General features: G+C 39.3%; 1 protein-coding gene across 1 annotated transcript; it reads right to left on the bottom strand.

Moving 5' to 3' along the window:
* Positions 1 to 714: 714 nt before the first annotated feature.
* Positions 715 to 19,819, bottom strand: stpg2 (sperm-tail PG-rich repeat containing 2). Its single transcript, XM_087173209.1, has 11 exons — positions 19,717 to 19,819; positions 19,148 to 19,248; positions 18,613 to 18,780; positions 16,269 to 16,436; positions 12,941 to 13,053; positions 11,507 to 11,618; positions 8,492 to 8,599; positions 2,945 to 3,104; positions 1,097 to 1,260; positions 819 to 911; positions 715 to 726 (listed from the first exon to the last, which is right to left on the bottom strand). Exons 1-11 carry the CDS (start codon positions 19,817 to 19,819, stop codon positions 715 to 717), a joined length of 1,302 nt encoding a protein of 433 aa, XP_087029335.1.
* Positions 19,820 to 19,911: the final 92 nt, after the last annotated feature.

Raw genomic sequence — 19,911 nt, forward strand, 5'->3', positions numbered from 1 at the left:
AGTTGACTTAAATGACACAAATCACTGAAGCCTGTTTGGATATGAGGTTTAGATAAATGCGTCTCTGTGAGCAACCCTTAAGATTAATGTCCTGTGGCTGCAGAAACACCCAGCTTTTTATTTAAATAAGTACAAGAATATGTAAATAGAATATCTCTCTATAAAAATGGCAGATTCACTACAGTAATATTAAAATATTCAACACTAAATGTACTTAAAATCATACACATAAAAGTAAAAGCATGATTTCCTGTTGTTTTAGTTTTAGGCCATATGCATAAGTATTGATGATAAATATAAAAGGAAAGTAACTGTTTTGAAATACAGTTGAATAAAATTATACTTACAGGTGGAAAGCCAGAGTCAGGTATGTGAATATATTATTAACAACAGTTAAAAAGGAATAAAATCAGGGAAGTGGGTGAGGGACAGGAACAAGGAAGATCACATGAAAAGGGAATAGAACATGGGAGAGGAACAAGAAACTAATTATCATGAATTGTGACCTGTTTTCTTCATCATAAATGAGCATTAGCAGGAAGAGGAAAACAAAAAAAGAAGCAGTCAAAGAAAATGAACTGCTGGAAAACAGGACCCTTGGCGTAGTGGGTCAGATGCTGCGGCTGCGATGGCCCATTTATGAAAGGAAAAACTTGGCAAGTAATTCTGTTTTACTTCATCTTCGACTCTTCTGCTAAGTAGGTTTGAGCAGCTTTACAACAGAAACTTGGAGTGTGGATGAAAAAGAATAAGAAAAAGACAATAGTGGCGGAAACTGGGAAACAAAGAGAAAGAGGGAGTAGAGAGAGGAGACTTACTTTAGCAAGTAGTGATAATGCCAGACGTTCTGTGGCTGATTTGAAAACCGCTGTGTGCTGCTTTTTGTAGCGCTCCTCTGTCTTCTTCTCTGTCTGAATACAAACATTCAGCTGTCACACACATGCATACAAATACGGTGATCAGGCTATGAACAGTTTTTATGTAGGGCTCAAGTAATAACAAAGCTTTGTATTTCAGCCCAGTTAATATCAGGGTATATATATCTCCTCAAGAAGGAGTAAATGAATGACTACAGTATATTGATGGATCTTCCTACCTCATACTGTCCTGGACTTGGGGCCTCTATCGATTCCTTGTTGTGGAAGAAGGAGTTGCGTTGAGCAGAGGAGCCGAAGCCTCCCTTCCTGCTTTGCTCTAAAAATGCCTTTTTAAAACTCTCCTGGGCTAAACCTTGCTCAAACACGTTATAGGATCCTGGACCTGGACAGAGTGCAGACAGGGTGATTATTGTGCGTGTTTGTGAAGAGTCATTTTTACGTTGTTCTCAATTTAGTGATCTGAGATAAAATGGTAAAGGACGACATCCTAGAAAATACTTGTGGTACTCACTATCCCTCTAACCAGTCAGTTAGTTCTGTCTAAACCTCATGGAAACACAAACATTAGACACATGTAGCGTAGGTGTAACTATGGCTTTGTGTCGTTAGTTTTGGCAGAGTGTGTAGCATTCATGTCGTGTTGGCGTAAAGTGAAAATAATGCCTATGCCACACCTGCGATACACTAAATTTCATATTGAGATGTTTTTTCTGCTATTTTGATTTGTCTCCTCAACAGTAAAGTATCATGTCTGCATGTGTGAACAGATGCTTTAGTAACAGCACGAGAAGAAAATTCTCAAAAACACAGAAGATTAATTCTACATTACTAATGATAATGCGGCCTAGAAAGACGTGCACACTGGAACTTAAGAAAACATCTTCATGGGTGTGATGTATATACTGTATGTGTGAGTGAATGGGTGATAGTGGCAAGTAGACTAGAAAAGCTCTATATTAGTGCAGTCCATTTACCAACACAACTGAGAAACCCTTGCTGATAAAAATAAATAAATCCAAAGGTTTGGATTTTTTTTTAAATTGCACTCATCAGAAAAAAATTATAGTTTTCTCAGATTCCACAAGAATCATTAACTCATTGAGAGCAAACTATTTGTATGAAAAGAAAAAAAACTATTAGGCAACAAAATGCAAGTATAGCTTCTGTACCATGTCAAACAATGAAAGCCCCTTAAAGTCAGCCACGCGATAAAAAATTAGGAATAAAGTGCATTAACACCTTTCAATTCAGCTCCAAAGCCAAACGTGTCTTTAGACGTGCACTGAAAAACCAAACTAACATTTCATCTTTCCAGAAAAATCATGGAACATCCTCAAGTCCAGTCATACTGAGAAATGTTTTGAGAAGAGACTGCAATCACAGATATAAATTAGTGCGGTCTGAAGTCTGAAGAGTGTTTTGACATAAATAGCTGCTGTTCAGTATAATATGTGCAGTCCCTGCATGAATACATAAACATATAATTTAAGTCTTTATATTATTGATTATCATTCAGGGCTTTTTTAATTTGTAAGATTAAAAACAGATAATAATAACAATTATCAACCTATTTCAGACTTTCAAAGGCTAAATGCATTGGAAATGACTCATGCCTCTACCAAAGAATGGTTCACTCATTGGACAATACAGTGTAAAACACACACACACAAAATGTTAATACAAGCTGCAAAGTAGTGCTTATTTTCTTAATTGTAACTTGTTAGATTGAATACAATGGCCATGTCAAGTTCAAATCTGAACTTTTAAAGAATATGGGTTGTTTGAAATCAAAGAGAATGGGATTCAGACTTTAAAACCACAACTAAAGCTAAAAAGCACTGTCCTCAGATATTATAAGGTGAAAATGAACTGTCACTGATGTCTGACAGGGTATGGATAGAGCCGGATCCATTACATTAACACATAAAAGGCAACATTTTCTGCAAGATCTCTGTTAAAGAGAACACTGGACTGCATCTGTAAAATAGAACTATATGTGTATATGTATATGTCAGAGAGGGATATCACTTTGAACACCATCCACACAACCCCACACACAAGCTGACCTGGTATGGAGCATTTTATGTCGTTAGGAGTGAAGCGCACTGCGGTTATGCCAAATGGGCTTTTCTTCACTCCTGTTGTCCTCTTCAGCAGCTCCAGGGAACAGCGTGGGTCATTATATACACCAACAGGGGGCGACACTTCTTTCACCAAGCTGAACCTCTAAAGGAGGAGATGAGAGGGAATGAGACGGACAAAGGTTTGCATGAGAGAAGACAGAGATGAGGGAGGAGAGCGAGTTAGAAAAAAAATGCATCTGAAATTTTACAATTTAATGATTAATAGCTCTTTCTGTTGATCCAACTGAGATCAGCACTGTTTTAAAATAACAAATAATCCATTTATTTTGTCTACTCAGTGCCCATCTGGAACACAACAACAAATCCAGCTGTGAATATCTGCTTTGTCCACAGGAACAAAAAATGATGGCACACCATGTCTCCACACTGTCAGAGATACCAAGCAGAGACAGAACTTGACCAAATACAGACATAGACAACATGACTGAAAGTCTGTAACCATGCCATCTGCACCACTGACTGCTCCTTACACACCAGAAAGCTAAATTAATGGATGCAGCAATTTAGATTTGATGTGAGGAAAGGACCTGTTTTTGATTGAATCATGTGTTTAACCTTAATCACCCTTTTCGGACATCTCAGGCTCAGCTTGAAATTGTCAGACCGGATTCAACTTTGATTAGACTAAGCTTTTTTTCTCCACCTTCAGCTGTACTTCTGTTCCATTCACCATAACATATACCCCTTGTCTGCCTATCCTCTGTTTTATCCCTTTACATAAATCTCAATGCAGGAACTGGAAAACTCTCCTCAGAAAATTAAAAACTCGCTAACTGAGAGAGAAGAGATGAGACAAAAAGAAGGAGCAAGAAAAAAGAGAAAGACAAATATGAGAGAGTAAGAGGAAAAGAAAGTAAAACGCAGACAGACAGAACTAAATGGTAAGACGAGGACAATGAAAATGAGATGGCGTAAACAGCATATTCAACCCAAGGATAATATGCACACAATCAGGTATGTAATGTTCTTTGACTGTTTTGCTGATATCAGAGATGATTCAGTGCTGTAACTGCTTGGCAGCCTCACGTCCAGGGTACAAATGTGTTTATCTGATAGGCTATTATAACAGCACAGACAATCAACGGACCGAAGGAGAAAAGTTGCCTTTTCTGTCAAAATTACTGAAGGTGAACTGTGTTTCAATGTAACTCTAAATTTCTCTTCAGCCTCTCACAATTCAGCTGGCTGTTATTGAACGCAACACAGGCATGAAAAGACCTTTATTCCTTCAAATACAAGCATGACCATGCTAACAATTCCACACACGTGCGTGGATGCATGTGTGTGTATGGAATTGCACGAACGCACTGATGTTTAAATCATAAGAGTGATCTTAAATGTAACCCATTTTTTGGAAACATGCCAATCATTGATTTACACTTTCCATTTAAACAAGATGCAGCCTATGGAAAATTAGTTCTTGGGTAATAGAAATTGTGTTAGTAATGCATAGTTGAATTATTGAGCTTTTAGGCGAAAAGGAGAAATGAGAGGAAGAGAAGAATGAGTGAAGAGGTGTAGCTGGAGGACGAAATGGGCAGAGGAGAGGAAAATGACTGAGAGGGGGGAGTGCCTGGGTTAGAAATGGAGTGAGTGTTTGAGGAGAAGAAAGGACTGTAGCAGGAACAACAAGACATGCGGTTTCAAGGCCGAAACAAACTGAGTTCATTCAAAGTCAGTTGTTGAGCTGGGGTTTGTGACCATCTGTCAGTCCAACTCTGCACCAGTAGTGCTTTGGTAGAGTCTTATTCATGGACAATTTCTTTCCTCTCTAAAACTGACTGACTGAGCATTGTTGGCATTTCACATGAATGCCCAATCTATTTTGAAGGTGGGTTTTTTTTTATTTTTTTGGTTATGCTTCCTGTTGTTCCATTTCCAAACACACTTCATAAGAAATGCCAAAGGAATGCTTTTGAAAATTGTGCCCAGAGTCAAAGTGCTCTCAATGCAAGGTGCCTCAGTGACAGAATGTCATCACATCTGTTAATGTGGATTAATGAGGCCACAGAGTGATGGAACAGCAGAAGTAATAGAAGTGCCCTCATGCTCTTCTGGCACCAAACAAAACTCCCAACCCCACTCAGTGTTAAAGTGATAGTTCGGGTTATTTTACATGGGGTTGTATGAAGCACTTAAGTCAGTAGTTTCAGGTCGGCACTAGCAGTCAGGAGTACTGCCATAGAACCTGAGTGATTTACTGCTGTTGATTTGGACAGCACTAAAAAATGTGTTTTAGCCACCTAAAAAATGCCCATCGAAAAATCTAATATCAGTGTACTCTATATTTCGAATATTTTCCCCACTTTATCTTGCCGTCAAACAGCCCTTTGGTTTGGCACTACAATTTCTCAACTGTTGAACTTCCATATTCCTATGTTTACGCCACACACCATATTATGCTGCATGTCAGCTGTTTGAGTCATAAAGGGCTGTTTGACGCCAAGATAGTAATCAAGTAATAGAATTATTGAAAATATAGAGGACACTTAAACTGATATTGGTTTTTTAAGTGGGCTTTTTTTTGGTGGCTAAAACACATACTTTCTGCTGTCTCCATCCACAGCGGTACATTGCTCAGCTTCTTTGCCAGTACACTTGGTGCCTCATACAACCCCACATCAAATAACCCAAACTATAACTTTAAGCTTAATTTAGACTGAAAGCAAATGAAAAAATTTTAGAGGGGACGTGAAAATTTGCTTTGTGTTCAGCCTGGCTGAAAACACCTTTATATCAGTTTCACCCTTTAGGCAAGCTCTCATTGATCATATACTGTAGTATGCTGTATAATATCAATATTTGCCTAACGTTGCAATTCAGTTTCATGTTTTTCTCACCCACATCCTTTATATTTGTATCAGAGCTGAGAGCTGTCATTGCTGGAATTGGCTGAAATGTCATGTTACATTGGAACAACTCTCAGTCACACAGAACTCATTTACTAAACACTGTCTCAGACAACATCATCACATTTTACATCACAGTGAACATTATTAATGTCTTTCATTTATTTTTATTACTTTGCATTCTCAGGAGGTCAGAGAGCACAGTCAGGATTCATGATTCGGTGTCTTTGAGTTTTGTGAATGGGCCTCATGAGCTCTGGGCATCAAGCTTATTAACTGTTATTTAGAAATCAAATATTTTGATTTATGTATTGATCTTTTACATCACAAGATTTTTATGTAGTTATTGGCTTTTAATGTTGCTCCCAAATCAAGAAGTACAAGTGTTTTTTGTTAATTTTCCATGTAAAATGTTAGAGATCAGAGTCAAAAGAAAACTCAAGTGAAACCAGATGTGAATGGGGAGGACAAAGAAGAGTAGAACCATAGGTAAGGACAAAGGAGAGGGAATTGGAAATCAAAGTCGAGGAAAGGGAAGATAGAATGTTAAATGAGGGAAACAAGTTGATTGCAAGCTTTAAAAATATCAGACAGGGGAGAAGTTTTAAAAAACAAAAAGGAAACGGCAAAGGACACTGAGGAAAAGGTATGTTTTCACAAAGTGTCAGATCAATGCTTTGATATTTGGAAATTGGGAAGTCAAAGGGAGGAGGAAAGGCACGAACTGGAAGATTTCCAGCTGTCTCTCCTGTCTTCCCCTCCCTCCCTCCTTCATTTACTCCCTCCTTCCCCCATTTCCTCTCCATCCCTCCACAGGCGAACAGTGTCAGATGGAACCGGAACCACAGGGAAACGAAGATCTAAGAAAACTGACACTCTTAGTTCTGCATTGGAGATGACTTGTGACACGTGGCATCACAGGGTCGACGCACTAACACAGCATGTGGCCAGGGAAATTAGGTCAGAGCAAACTATGACACACACACACACACACACACACACACATATGCTCCCACACATCAAATAAACCCAACAATCTTGCATCTGTTGTTCTGACCAGGAAACTAAGAAAATATTTTATGTTTCAGATGTTATTAAGGTAATTTCAGGAAACCTGAGTGTGTGCATGTGTGCGTGTGTGTCATGCAAAAATGAAGGTGTGTTAATTTGCATGCATGTCAGCAATACTGGCAAACTTGTCTGTCTGGTGTGTATATCTGTCTGCAGATAAAATTTGCACACGTGTACGTCTGAATTTTTAATGTGTCTGTGTGTGTGAGCATACACCGTCACATTGTGTGCGTGTGTGTCAGAGTGATAATTAAAACATCAGTTAGAGAGTTTCACAGGAGTGAATCTGTGGGGCAGCGCCACAGAGGAGTTCAGCTATTCCTGAGACGTAAAACTACACATTTTCACATCCTTCATCTTCTCTCCTCTGAGCCTCTTAATAAACTCATCTTCACCCCCATCTGAAGAAATCTTCCACTCTCAACACATCAATTAAACAAGCAAAGCCCGACTCAGTGTCTTGGATCTGTAACTTAATCTTAAATATTCCATATTAACATCCAGCCTCCTTTGAGAAATTGTAAATTTAATATATTTGTCTGCTATAAATTATGTCTGAGAAATCTTTTCAATATGGTCTGATTGTTTACTCTGCCTGAGAGCATTATGTAGAGTCATGTATAAGCTAAAGAAGTTGAATTAGTTTTTACTCTGAATAGTAGAGTATCCGCTGGAGCAATGAGAGCTATGGGGTCACAGAAGTGTTTGGTTTGGGAGGAGACAAAGTGTGGTTTACTGTAGTGCTGTGCAGGGCCATTTCTATAACACATATTGTATATACTGAAGTTCCTGCGGATACATGTGACAACACTGTAATCACTATTATTTTGTTTTGGAATTACATGAAGAGAGTTCAGATGACAAGTGTGGTAATGCAGTCAAAAGATATGATCATGTCATGAACACCTTTAGTGCTGCTAAGAGACAGCTAACTACTGCACTAGTACTCTATAGTATCTACTTGCAGTTACAAACCTACATCTTGTTGCCCTGCCCTCAAGTCGATAAAAAAATCAGCTGAAGCAGGTTTAAACAAAGAGCTGAGCTACATAAACTACCCAGGGTTAACTTTTCAATCAGTATGGGGGCTTCTAGTCCTCATAACTATGTCGGAAAAACACTAGTTTTTAATATTTATATAAGGTTATACTTGTTTATAGGTAATTATATAGTGTTTAATTACAACAATATTTCTGATGTTATGAATTAGATTTATAAAATGTAGTAATATGACATCGGCCAGTAAAACATGACATACAGAGCAGCTCTACTGTCGAGCTTGACTCACATTCTTGTGTATAAACAATGAAATTTGAGTCAGACACTGCTGAATGTACACAGATACTGAATCAATGCAATAGGAAGGCAAAAACAAAAACACAAAAAACTGAAATAGACCCTGGTGGACAAAAGCAGCTCTAAAATTGCTTGAGAAAGAAACTGCTCTACACAGTACAACATGATTCACCTGAAAATGCACCCACAAGGCTACACACAGAGCAGTGAATAGCTTTACTTTGAACTTTGCCTAATTCTGTTTGCACTGTACCTCAGTCTGAGAAAGGAAGGGGCAAGTAAATTTCGACAGGCTTCCACTGGACTTCACAGGCTTCTCAAACTGACTTCTGATGTGGTACTGGCCCGGCCCCGGAACTCCCTGATGGGAAGGCAGCGAGAGAGAAAATGTACAATAAATCAAGTGTAATATTTGTATTGAGATTAAGTTACATGCTTTGGTAATATTGCTTTTCATGTGTTAGTGCCAATTAAAAGATCAGAAGTGATTTGAAGAGCTTTAATTTCTTTCTGTTTTTGAGATAAACGAAGGGCACAGGGAGGTGAGCAGTGAAAAATGAAGCAATGTCAGAGATGTGTGAGCAAATGCTGAAAACACGAAGAAAATTCACCGTAAGAAGAAGCTTTTTTTCTCTCTCTACTCTGCAATTATGTCATTTATGTTAAAAAAAACTGTCAGACTGGAAGAAAAAAAATCCACATTCCCTTGTGTAGAGCCAGGACATTTTTGTATTTGTGGTAAACCCACAGGGTTTCTGGGCCAGAGGTAGTTTAACTAGGGCTGCAGTAAAACAGCATGGATATGGAGGTGGGGGGAAGGGAGTGAAAGTTTTAAGGTAAATAATCATAGATCCAGTGTTAGACAGTTGTGCCAACTTTCTTTTTTTCTTCTTTTCTTTTTCCCCCTGTGGGAGCAGTGCTGCTTCTAAAAATAACAGGTGCTGTATACATCATCCACAATGTCAACATGGAATTCACAACATTGTAGAACTGACAGTGAACTTCATATTTATAGGGTCATATCAAGCGTTGCATTGGTACAACTTCATGTGTTTTGCACGATAATGGTTTGTTTAGGTGGTTTTCTCACTAGATGTCCTTGCCATGTCAACATGCCATGACACCAAGAGCCCCAAGCCATTAGAGGCAGACTGTCTGCTGATCTCTAGGAAGTAAAGGTGTTTGTCCTGAGTGTTTCCACTGTGGGTAATGACCCATCTGGACAGGGGACGTGTGTGTGGGAGTACATGTCTGTTGAGGTACTAATGATGAAGGATGGAGGTGCAGCTATGATGTTAGGGGGTCCAAATATAGCATGGTGTACACATAAAAGTGTACACTGAGGGCAAAGTTATTGATTCAAAGTCACAGGATAAATTATTGTGTTTTTAGTCATTTTAGTAGCCATATATTCTATAAATAGAGGCAGAACAGATGCAATAAAATGTCATGTATGATGAACTACGTACAAGCAAATGAACAAAAATCTAAAATAGAGGAGGGACAGCAGAGCAAAAAGGAGAGGACGAGAAGAGAGAAAGGTGTAGGTGCACGTCCTTGACAGCAGCGATGCGTTCATCTCTCTCTCCACAAATCCAGTCCCACATTTCTAGACTCCTGGCACACTCAAGTTCATATGCAGGTGAGTAACTCCCCTCAAATCAACCGGCTTCAGTGTGTATTTGTGTGTGTGTGTGTGTGTGTGTGTGTGTGTGTGTGTGTGTGTGTGTGTGTGTGTGTGTGTGTCAGACTGTGTTTAAAGCTTGTGTTCTACTGCCCTCTATGGGCGAACAGATAAACTGATGGATCAGAATCATAGAGGGGGGAGGGGGGGTGTTGAATCATTTCATGTTAAATCAGCTGTACTTGTATAAATCCAGAATAAATCCAGGGTACTTACCCTGACTTTGCTCTCACTGTATATCACAGTGCCCCCTAACTCATTTTCAAGTTGGAGTTTTCAAATCCTATTGTGTTAAGAATCTATCTGAATCAACAAGCTATTTAACTGCATAAGAATATAGTTGATCCTAATTGTTACAAAGTGGTTTACAAAAACAAATATAACCAGTTCGAGGCAAATGAAATGAGAATAAGACCAAATGAAAGACTATGACAAAAGAACGTGAGCACAGAGGAAGTAAAACAATAAAATGATCAAATAAAGAACATTAAAACATAATAAATAAAAGCCTATGTCAAACATTTTCACAAAGAAAAAAGTGAAAGCGTTTAAAAGAAGCTGTAGACTTCATGTGTCTGAGCTCTGTAGGTAGAAAGGTCCATGGTGTGGAGGCTCGAATAGCAAAAGCTCAGTCACCCTTTGTCACAAACTGTGATTTGGGAATAACCAGCAAGGCTCCATCCATAGATCTCAATGGTCGAGAGGGCACATACAAGGTCAATAAATCAGAGGTACTTAAGAGCAAAGCAGTTTAAGGCCTTAAAAGTGAGCACTAAAATTTTAAAATCAATTTGAAATTTAACAGGGAGCCAGTGAAGTGAGGCAAGCACAGGAGTAATATGATCATGGCTTTGTCCAGGTTATGAGTCGAGCAGCAGCTTTTGTACCAGCTGGAGACGGAGGAGGGAGCTCTAGCTGATACTCCAGTAAAGTGTTTTGCAAAAATCAAGCCAAGAACAGATAAAACCATGTACAACTTTTTGTAAATCAGTAATAGATAAAAAAAATTTCCTATATTTTGAGATTATCTTGAGCTTGAAGACAACATTTCTGACTTTATCATCAAAATAGAGGTTTGCATCAAATATTGGCCCCAAATTCCTAGCAACTTGCTTAATATTGTTTGACAAACCACCAGGATTAGCAACAACAGAGCTGATGGAATTAGGGGAACCGAACACAATATCTTCAGACTTATTGCTGCTAAATTTAAGAAAAGATTAAGAGAAATGTGCTAGACTGCTAGGATCTGTGGATTTTAACACATGTATAAGTACATCATGACTTTGAGTGACCACGACAAGAGGCAGAATGTATGTAGAAAACAAAAGGCGGCAAAGAACGTAACCTGCCCCTTCACTACCAACTACCTTGTGAATATAAGTGAGCATATAGCAATGACAGAGCAACATGCAGATATTAGAAGAGTTGGTTGGGACCCAAAACAGAGCTAAATGGAGACTGACTCTTGTTCTTACATTCATCAGGTAAACTATTACTCAGAATCAATGTTAATGTAGCTCTGTGTCTGTTTCATATTATCTACATTGATACAAACACCCACTAACGCAAACACATACTCACCTTCTTTTCCTCTTGACTGGGCACCAGTTCATAGTAGCGAGGGATGATAAGTTCAGCTCTGCCTTTCTGTTCCTTTTTAAGATTTATGTTTTCATAGTGTGTTTCTGGGATTCTGAGAGAGACAGAGACAATGACAATGTCTTTGAGAGCAGAAGACACAGACAAACAAATAGACAAGATAAAAAACTAAACAAAAAAGGGACAGAGCAGTGGGTTTAAAACCACACAAAGCCAAATAGAGAAGGAGGAATGGGGAGAGACAATTAAACTGCATGAGGGGGGAAGAGAGATATATGATGGAAAGGTACATAAGAAGAAATAAAGAAAAACCAAAGCGTAGAGGACAAGAGAGAGAAGGAATGAACAAGAGATGGAGGAGTAAAGGGGATAAAAGAAGAAAAGACTGAAATAATGGTTCTGTCAGCAACTGCAAAGGGTGTAAAGACAGACATTTCAATCATTTTTAAATGATTCCAATAATCACATGTGTATCACAGACACGTTTGTGTGGGTATGTAAATGTTTGCCTGCACTTATGTGTACATGGCATGATTGCTCACACATACACCTTCCCTTTTATTGCTCAGTCGATTCCTTCATGAGTAGCTGAACTGAGTGTGTGTGCCCACCAGTTTAGAAGTGCTGACTAAGCTCCATCCTCCATCAATAGAAACACAATGCGAGAAATGTCAAACATAATGCCCTAGATGTAGGAGCAAAGCAATATTTCACTTTGGTGCAACAGTTTCTCTGTTCTCTCTGCCATGGTTCAAGAGCAGCGTACTTCTGAGATTAGCTGTCCTGGAGCATTGAGTCTAACCAACCTTTTGGCTCGTTATTCATGCTTCAAAAGTTTTTTTATTATAATAGATTAACTGTTTGCATATGAGATATTCAAACTTAAGAAAAATAATACTGTACTACATCAACCTTTAAGGAGTTGCCCCCAAATTGTTTAGATTAAATCAAACTTAAGTAGTAACAGTTTAAAGTAATAGTTTGACATTTTGGGGAATGTGCTCATTTGATTTTTGCCGAAAGTGAGATGAGGACATCCACTTTTATGTCAACAGGGTAAATATTAGCTTCACACCATAGCTAATATTAGCTTAGCTTCACAAAAAGACTGGAAAAGAGGAGAAACACCTAGCCTGACTCTTTCCAAAGGAAGTCACTGCAGCCAGCTACCTGGCTTAGCTACCTGTTTCCCCATGATTCCAGTCCATCCAGCTAAGCGGCTCTTGGCTGTATCCTTACTGTATATTTACTGTACAAATATGAAAGTATTATTGATCTTCTCATCTGATTCTCAGCAAAAATATCTAATTAGCATCAAACTACTGCTTTGACACTGCGATGCAGTGACTATAAATGTTCATATTCGACTGGTACTGAAAAATCATTCATTTCTGTAACATGACATGTGATACTCACATCTCAGGGTAATATTGTCCTGGACCTGGTCCCACTTCCACTCTCACCTCATCTCTCTTTCCTGTCATGTTGCCAAAATGGACCCCTTTATACTTCTGTGCAGACCCCTCTGACTGGAGAAAGAGAAAGAGAAGGAGAGAGACCAGAATGACAAAAGAGTGGAGGTGAAGAGTGGATGAAAGAAAAGATTGGCCAGAAAGAAAGAGATAAAGAGGACGAGAGGGTAGGGGAGAGAAAGAGATAACAAGATGATAAATGGATGAACAAAGAAGTAGAAAATAGAATTGACTCATTCACACTTATCTGCTTTCTCTTCCAGCCAGGGCTCATGAAGTTCGGGCTGAATGAAATGTGAAGTTCAGCCAAATGCCAAAATATGTCAGAGATCTAGGGGAGACCCTCCATCCTTTCTTATCTCTCCAAGTTTTAGAGCCTGGTTCCTCTGCCTCCGGCCGCTGCTTAACAACTGAGAGAGGCTATGTCTGGAAATGAGCTGGCCAGCTGTGTCCAAACACATTTCAGAGCAGGGGTCCCCAACTTTTTTTACTCTGACAAAATATAAGAGGCTTAGAGAATTGAACATATAACAAGTAATTAAATATCAATATCCAAAACTCACAATGTGTACCAAAAACAGCTGAAACTAACAGAAGTATCCATTTTTGTGTCAAAAATCTGAGTCATGATTCAGTCAAACCTTAATACACAGACATCATAACACCACTGCAAATTAACGTCCATAAATCTAGAAATCAGAGAAAAAAAGAAGCTCCTTAGTCAGTAATCTAGTTATAGTTGTCAGTAAATCCAATGGTACATAACAAACAGGAACTTAAAATAGCTAATTCGGTACACTTAATTTTTCAAAATGTAAACAAAAAGGGGCAAAAAGAAAAGAAAAGAAAAAAAAGACAGGGCTCAATCTGAAGTCCAACAGCTTCCTGTTGGAAATGTTGTTTATATCTCCTCTGTTATCCAGAAGAATTGCTCTCACTGCATGTCGCCTACAGCATATCTGATGTAAACAAACTAATTTGACTGACAACTGACAAATAATTATTTGGTGTTGAAGGGGGTTGGGTATCCATGGGTATGTATGAAGTTTGTACTATGCACTCATGGTTTGTACAGACTATATTCTGTGAACCTTTGGGTGAGCTCCTCTAAAGTAGGGGGCTGAGCTACTGGTTGCTCTTAAGTCAACATGCTAACACGATTACAGTGACAATGCTAAAATGATGATGTTTTGCAGGTATATTTACTATGTTTACCATCTTAGTTTAGTGTGCTAGCATGCTTCACTTCAATTAATTTTCCTGACACTCAAAGTAGATTACAGCTTGTCCCTCAATCTTTAAAAACACCTGTATTAAAATGACAGACAGAAAATAACTTCCTTTATTGAATCAAAAATCAAAAGACCCTTTTCCTTGACCCAACTGTCTATTCCATGAGGCAGGTTATGAGAGGACTGGCAGGGAGTCTCAAAAAGTTTCTAACTCCATATGGTGTCTGTCAACTTATCTCAACTTCAACAGTGACTGGAGGACAAGATCTGAGGTTCTGTCCCCTGTGATCTTCCAATCCAGTTTTGAGCATGGGAGATAGGAAACAAGGATGTTCAGATGCTTAAAGTTAAAAAGACAGACATAACTGTTCTGCATTGCACAAAGACACATAGAAGCACCGTGATGGTATCGCAGCTGGCATTGAGTTCAAAGGCATAAATTGCCTATTTATGTCAAGGAGAGCTTTTAAAAGGAAAAACAAAAACACAGCTAGTGGGTATGAACATATTAATTCAGCTTTTGATAAAATGGAATGGCAGGCTATTTATTATTTAAATGAGAATAAAAAAAAACTCCACCACAAATAAAAGTTTTTCTCGGTAGGGCCGTCTGCGGGCAGGATCCTGCAGGCTGAAATTGCTGGTGTTGCTTTCCACAAACATATACACAACCCAGCATGGGTCTGAATCTCATTCAGGCTCTGCTGAGAGGACAATCTTGCGCACATCTCTATTTCCATCTCACATCTTCACACCAAATACCAATTCTGTGTAGAGCAACCAATATCAGTATACAAGGGTTATTATACAGATAAACAATGAAAGTATTATTCAGGCAACAAAGCCTCTTTCATTGATTGGCCAGTAAGAAAGTGTAATATTAGCCTCTCAGTTTTCCCATTTCTTCAGTACTACACACAGTCTCTGATCCACATCGCCATCTGGCCAGCTGTGTTATGATTATCTGCCAACTCTAACACTACACAGTCTGAACAAACAAAATATCTCATGGTGATACTGTTTCTAAATTAGTCCAAGTGCTTTTACTATGCACACTCAGTTTTCACAGCCACCATATGTGCCTCTACCCATATCTGTACCAGCCGATAATATAAATTATCCAGTTTATTGGCCTGTCTGTAATTCTGTGTGCTAAATTGATGCAGACTTGACCCATAAGTTTAGGGCAAGTGGATAAAAGCGATTAAGATGTTTTTGTGTTTCTCAATAACATTCAAACAGAAAAACAAAATTATGTTCTTTTGATTTCCGTCTAATGTCTTATCATTCAAAGGTTGCCCCGCCACTTTGATGTTACATCCTCAGACAACCACTTAATTCCGCCTCTCCACACTTTTGAACTCAGTTGGAGCACAGGGCGGGGGGGGGAGTGTTTTGAGTTTAAAGGAGCGAGTGTGTCAGACAGAGAGACAGAGGGATGGAGACAGACAGAGACGGAGCCTGAATTTTCAAAGGGAGAGCAACAGAAGTTGAGACGGAAAGAAAGAGCCGTGGATGGATGCACTGCTGATGGCCCTAAATCACAGCATGCCTCTGTGCCTGCTCCGCTGTGTTGACACAACCTCAGCCAACACTCAAGGACACTGTTGACTTCCTCTGGTCATTAACAGATGAAAAATGACTTAATTGAGAGCCAGACCAGCAGGCGTGTGCATTATTTTAAGTGAATATTATAATATAGCTTGAAGAATAATTACTAATGGCTCTCTTTGTTGGCATGTAAAATGGATGAGCATTGGTGCGCTGTGGCTTTTTTAAAGTGGAGCTGCATTCATTAGCTATGGAAATGGGTTTTGGGCCAACTGAATGAGGTGAGGTGGGGGTTCAGCGGTGCATTAGATCTGCCTAACACTAATGGACCTCGCCTCGCAGGCAGAGTAAGTACACTCAGAGACACACTCTCACAGACTAATGAAAGCACACATGTGTGCACAAATGAGCACTTCACATTCTCTGATGGATGTACATTCAAACTCAAAGGACTGTGCATGTGTGTGTTTTGTGTGTATTCGTCCTTACCAGCGATGGATTGTAGAAGGCTGGCCCCAGGGTTGTGTCCGTAGGAGGGGGCTGTTGCTTACGGAGCACACCCAGGACATCCTCCTCGTAGCCATAAGCCTGGCCCGGGGAAGGAATGGAAGGGATATCTGACTGACGAACCAGCCGGAGACTTTTTGCCTGCAGCCACTGCTCAGAGAAAAAAAAGCAGGAGAATAGACAGAGAGAGCAAGATGTGAAGTCAGGGTTTGCGATAGAGAGGATGCCCTGGCTTACAAAGTAGCTGAGCACTGCCTAGGGCCAATTTAGCGTGAGACTGAAGGAAGGACAGAGACAGAGAGGGAAGGAGCAAGGAGAGGCAAAAGATAAGAAACAAAAGAGGGAAATGGAAAAGGATGAACAAAGAAGGAAAGACACACGTAGAGGTGTGGGAATTGGAACGATATCTGGTGGGGGAACAGCAATGATGTCATCTCAGTCAAAATACGTGGCAGTCACTCTACTACCTTGCTATAGCTGGAAGTAAGGTCCATCTGTGTGTGTGTGTGTGTGTGTGTGTGTGTGTGTGTGTGTGCATACATGCTATCGAGATAATTACATCTCGCACAGAAGGAGAAAAGCGTAAATATCTAGGGACTCTTTCATGTTTGGTGGTTAAAGTTAAAAATACTCCATTCTCCATAAGAAGTGAGCTAATCATTGGTATCAGTCTGGATCAGATAAAAGCCCTGAGCTCAGTGTTAACTCAGAGCTTATCTGTGTTTGTATACGCTGGACATAAATTTGACATGGAGAATGGAAAGAGAAACTTGATATCTTCTCTCAGTTCACTGCAAGGCTGAACTTCATGTGTTCCACTATCACTGCTGATGAAGCTGGAGGCTACTGGACAGGCTACTTTATCCAAAATTCAACAGCTTTACTTAATATATCAAGCAAGGCATTAAGTGAGCTAAAGGATAAAAAAGTTGGTGTGTTTTTAGGTGCTTAATCTTAAAGTCTCAACCCGCCTGAGACATTATCTTTCACAGCAAACAGGAGGGAAATTTGGATTTGCAACACCGCAAGGCTCTTCTATGTGTTGAAGTTGATGAATAGTAATGATAAACCTGTCAAGGGGGCTTGCAAAAACCTAGTGTCTGGACAACATACAGAAAAGGGTGAGAAAAGTTTCAGGCGTTTCCAACAGACAGAAGTAAAATGGACGCTCTGCTGTCTTCAGGCTTTCATCACTGCTATTGCGTAAGAGCCAAGGTCAGAAGGAGGCCTAACTCTGCCCCTGTTACTGCTTCTGAGGACATTATTGCCTTATTCAGTGTCATGTCACTAACGTCACCTATGATAACTGAACTTCAGATAATGCCAGCCTGTGGATGGAGGTTCATAGCAGATTTACAGAGATACAGAGATATACCTTGTCTTCCTGATCCTTGCTGATATTTAACATTTCTGTATTTAAGATGAAGATATCAGTTAAATGGTTAAAACCACATTAGAGATGCTTACAAGACTCTCCCTCTGTCTGGTGTCTTCATATTTCACTCCTCATTATCGTCATCATTATCATGACTGCTGTGCATACAAGGGGCTTTATTTTGTACAATGTGAGAATTGTGAGAATTTTGCACTTATTAAGGACAATCAATGTCATATCATAACTTTCCTTTGTTTTGCCTTCCATGTCCAATGTATGCATTACTGAATGTGACATGTTTTCAAATTTAGTTACAATTTTTAACAACAGGAGAGTTGTAATTGTTTACACCAAAGTCTAAACAGGTTTTAAAGTAGCAGCCTGTAATTTCGACAGATTGGTGTTGAGTGTCTACAGATGGCAGAGCTGCCAGAGATAAAGGCTAAGGTATTGGCAAGGTACCGTCTGCAAGTATTGGCAGTTACCAAGTTTGGACAAGGCGCTGATATTCATATCTTTTGTCTGATAAATGGCACAGATACAGCACATCACACTGCATAGTAGTGAGAAGAGTTTTGCGTCTTACTGAATTTTTATTGTACTGTATATATGAAAATGAAAGTTATTAACTGTTGTGTCAATGTGTGTGTGTGTGCGTGTGTGTGTGTGTGTGTGTGTGTGTGTGTGTGTGTGTGTGTGTGTGTTGCTTACAGGACAGCAGGAGCAAACCCTAGACCAGAAGGAAAAGGGTGAACTCCCATCAGCACAGAATACTATTTGTTGTATTAGATGACTTTTTGATCCTTTTTTACACATATCTCTTCCCATAAAGTTCACAAACAGAAGACACATCATATAAAAGCCAACTTACAAGAAAAAACATAATAAACTTAAAAAAGCAAATCCATAATAAATTATTGTCATATCATCACCCATACCGTTTTACTTTACCATTTTTCTGCCAAGCTTCTCAGCCTGTCCTGCATCCGCTGTCACAGCCCTGAGCGTATTTCCTGAGGCAGGCAGCACGTTGTAGGCACCGGGGCCAGGAACCCCTGACACCACCTCCTCAAAACGCTTGGAGCGGTTCTGAAGACTGCAGCCACCATGGACATTTAGCTGAAGAGATGAGGATTCAATAGAAAGACAAACAAAGAGTGAATGAGACTGCAATCAACAAATATTTGTTCAAGGCTAAGGTACTTTTCTTAACAGATTCTTTAATAATATGCAAACATCATCTTCACTTTGCTCTCATCTTATGCCTTCCTAAAATGTTTAATAGTTTTATATGTTTTAATGGGATCAATGACTTTATATTTCTTGTCATATACATTCCCACTTGAGAATGACTTCAGACTGATCTGCCTCTGCTTTCATGACCCTCTTGTCCTAACAAGGGCCACCCCACCCAGTTTATAGCTCTAGTGTACACTCAGGTCCTGACTTAGCTGTCCATAAAATGGTTGTCTCTAACCCACAGTACCTTAACGGGTGAGGAGTCATACTGTCCAGGTCCTGGTATCCTCTCAGTGGATTTAAATGCTGACTGTCTGTTGGTCAAGGACAGGAATGGAGCATAGCCATCTGCAAAAAAGACAAAGCAAACAAAAGTAAATTAGGTATTGAGTAGATGAGATAATGTACTTTATGTTAGATTATTTAACTGTACTGATGTCATTAATTGTGTTTTTAACTACAGCTTGTGTACAAAATAATAGGAACACATAAAATATGGGTCTATTTATTGCATGGCCAATGTGCTGAATTACATTACCTAGTGTATTATTTTGTCCTTCACCTGAATGCTATATTCATAAGCTAGCAATATTAGTTTTAATGTTGTGACATCTTTCCCATAAATTAATAAATATATTAAGTCTTGACTCCATCGCTTACGCTTCCTGCTGGTGGTTTTCAGGTAGTTAGCATTTTATCATATGGCTAGTTAGGCTGATTTTTTACTTTAGATTTTGGCCTACATTTTCTCTAGGTCTAATCAGGTGGATTTCTTGATTTAAAAGAAAACTTAAGAAGCCTACAATTTAATACTACCTGATACTTGATATTTGCAGTGGGTGACATCGTACGACCCGGGTCCAACAGTAGACGAGGTGCCGCTTGTCGTGGAGGTCAATCTTGGAGCTCGTCCATACATTTTGAAATTACCCTGCCTAAAAACTAAGTGGTAGCTTCACTAAACTTCGTTTGTACAGTACAGACATCACATACCTCTGCTAGTGTGCCCAC

Source organism: Seriola lalandi, unplaced genomic scaffold (assembly GCF_002814215.2).
Source record: "Seriola lalandi dorsalis isolate HSWRI2012SDOR001 ecotype SW California unplaced genomic scaffold, Sedor1 jcf7180002054110, whole genome shotgun sequence".
Taxonomy (NCBI): Eukaryota; Metazoa; Chordata; class Actinopteri; order Carangiformes; family Carangidae; genus Seriola; species Seriola lalandi.

Coding starts and splice junctions, on each gene's coding strand:
- stpg2 (XM_087173209.1), bottom strand. CDS start 19,819: ATGTATGGACGAGCTCCAAGATTGACCTCCACGACAAGCGGCACCTCG. Junction 13,054..16,268: donor CCTTCTACAATCCATCGCTG/GTAAGGACGAAT, acceptor CTCTTTCTCCAG/TCAGAGGGGTCTGCACAGAA. Junction 8,600..11,506: donor CCAGTCAAGAGGAAAAGAAG/GTGAGTATGTGT, acceptor CCTTCCCATCAG/GGAGTTCCGGGGCCGGGCCA.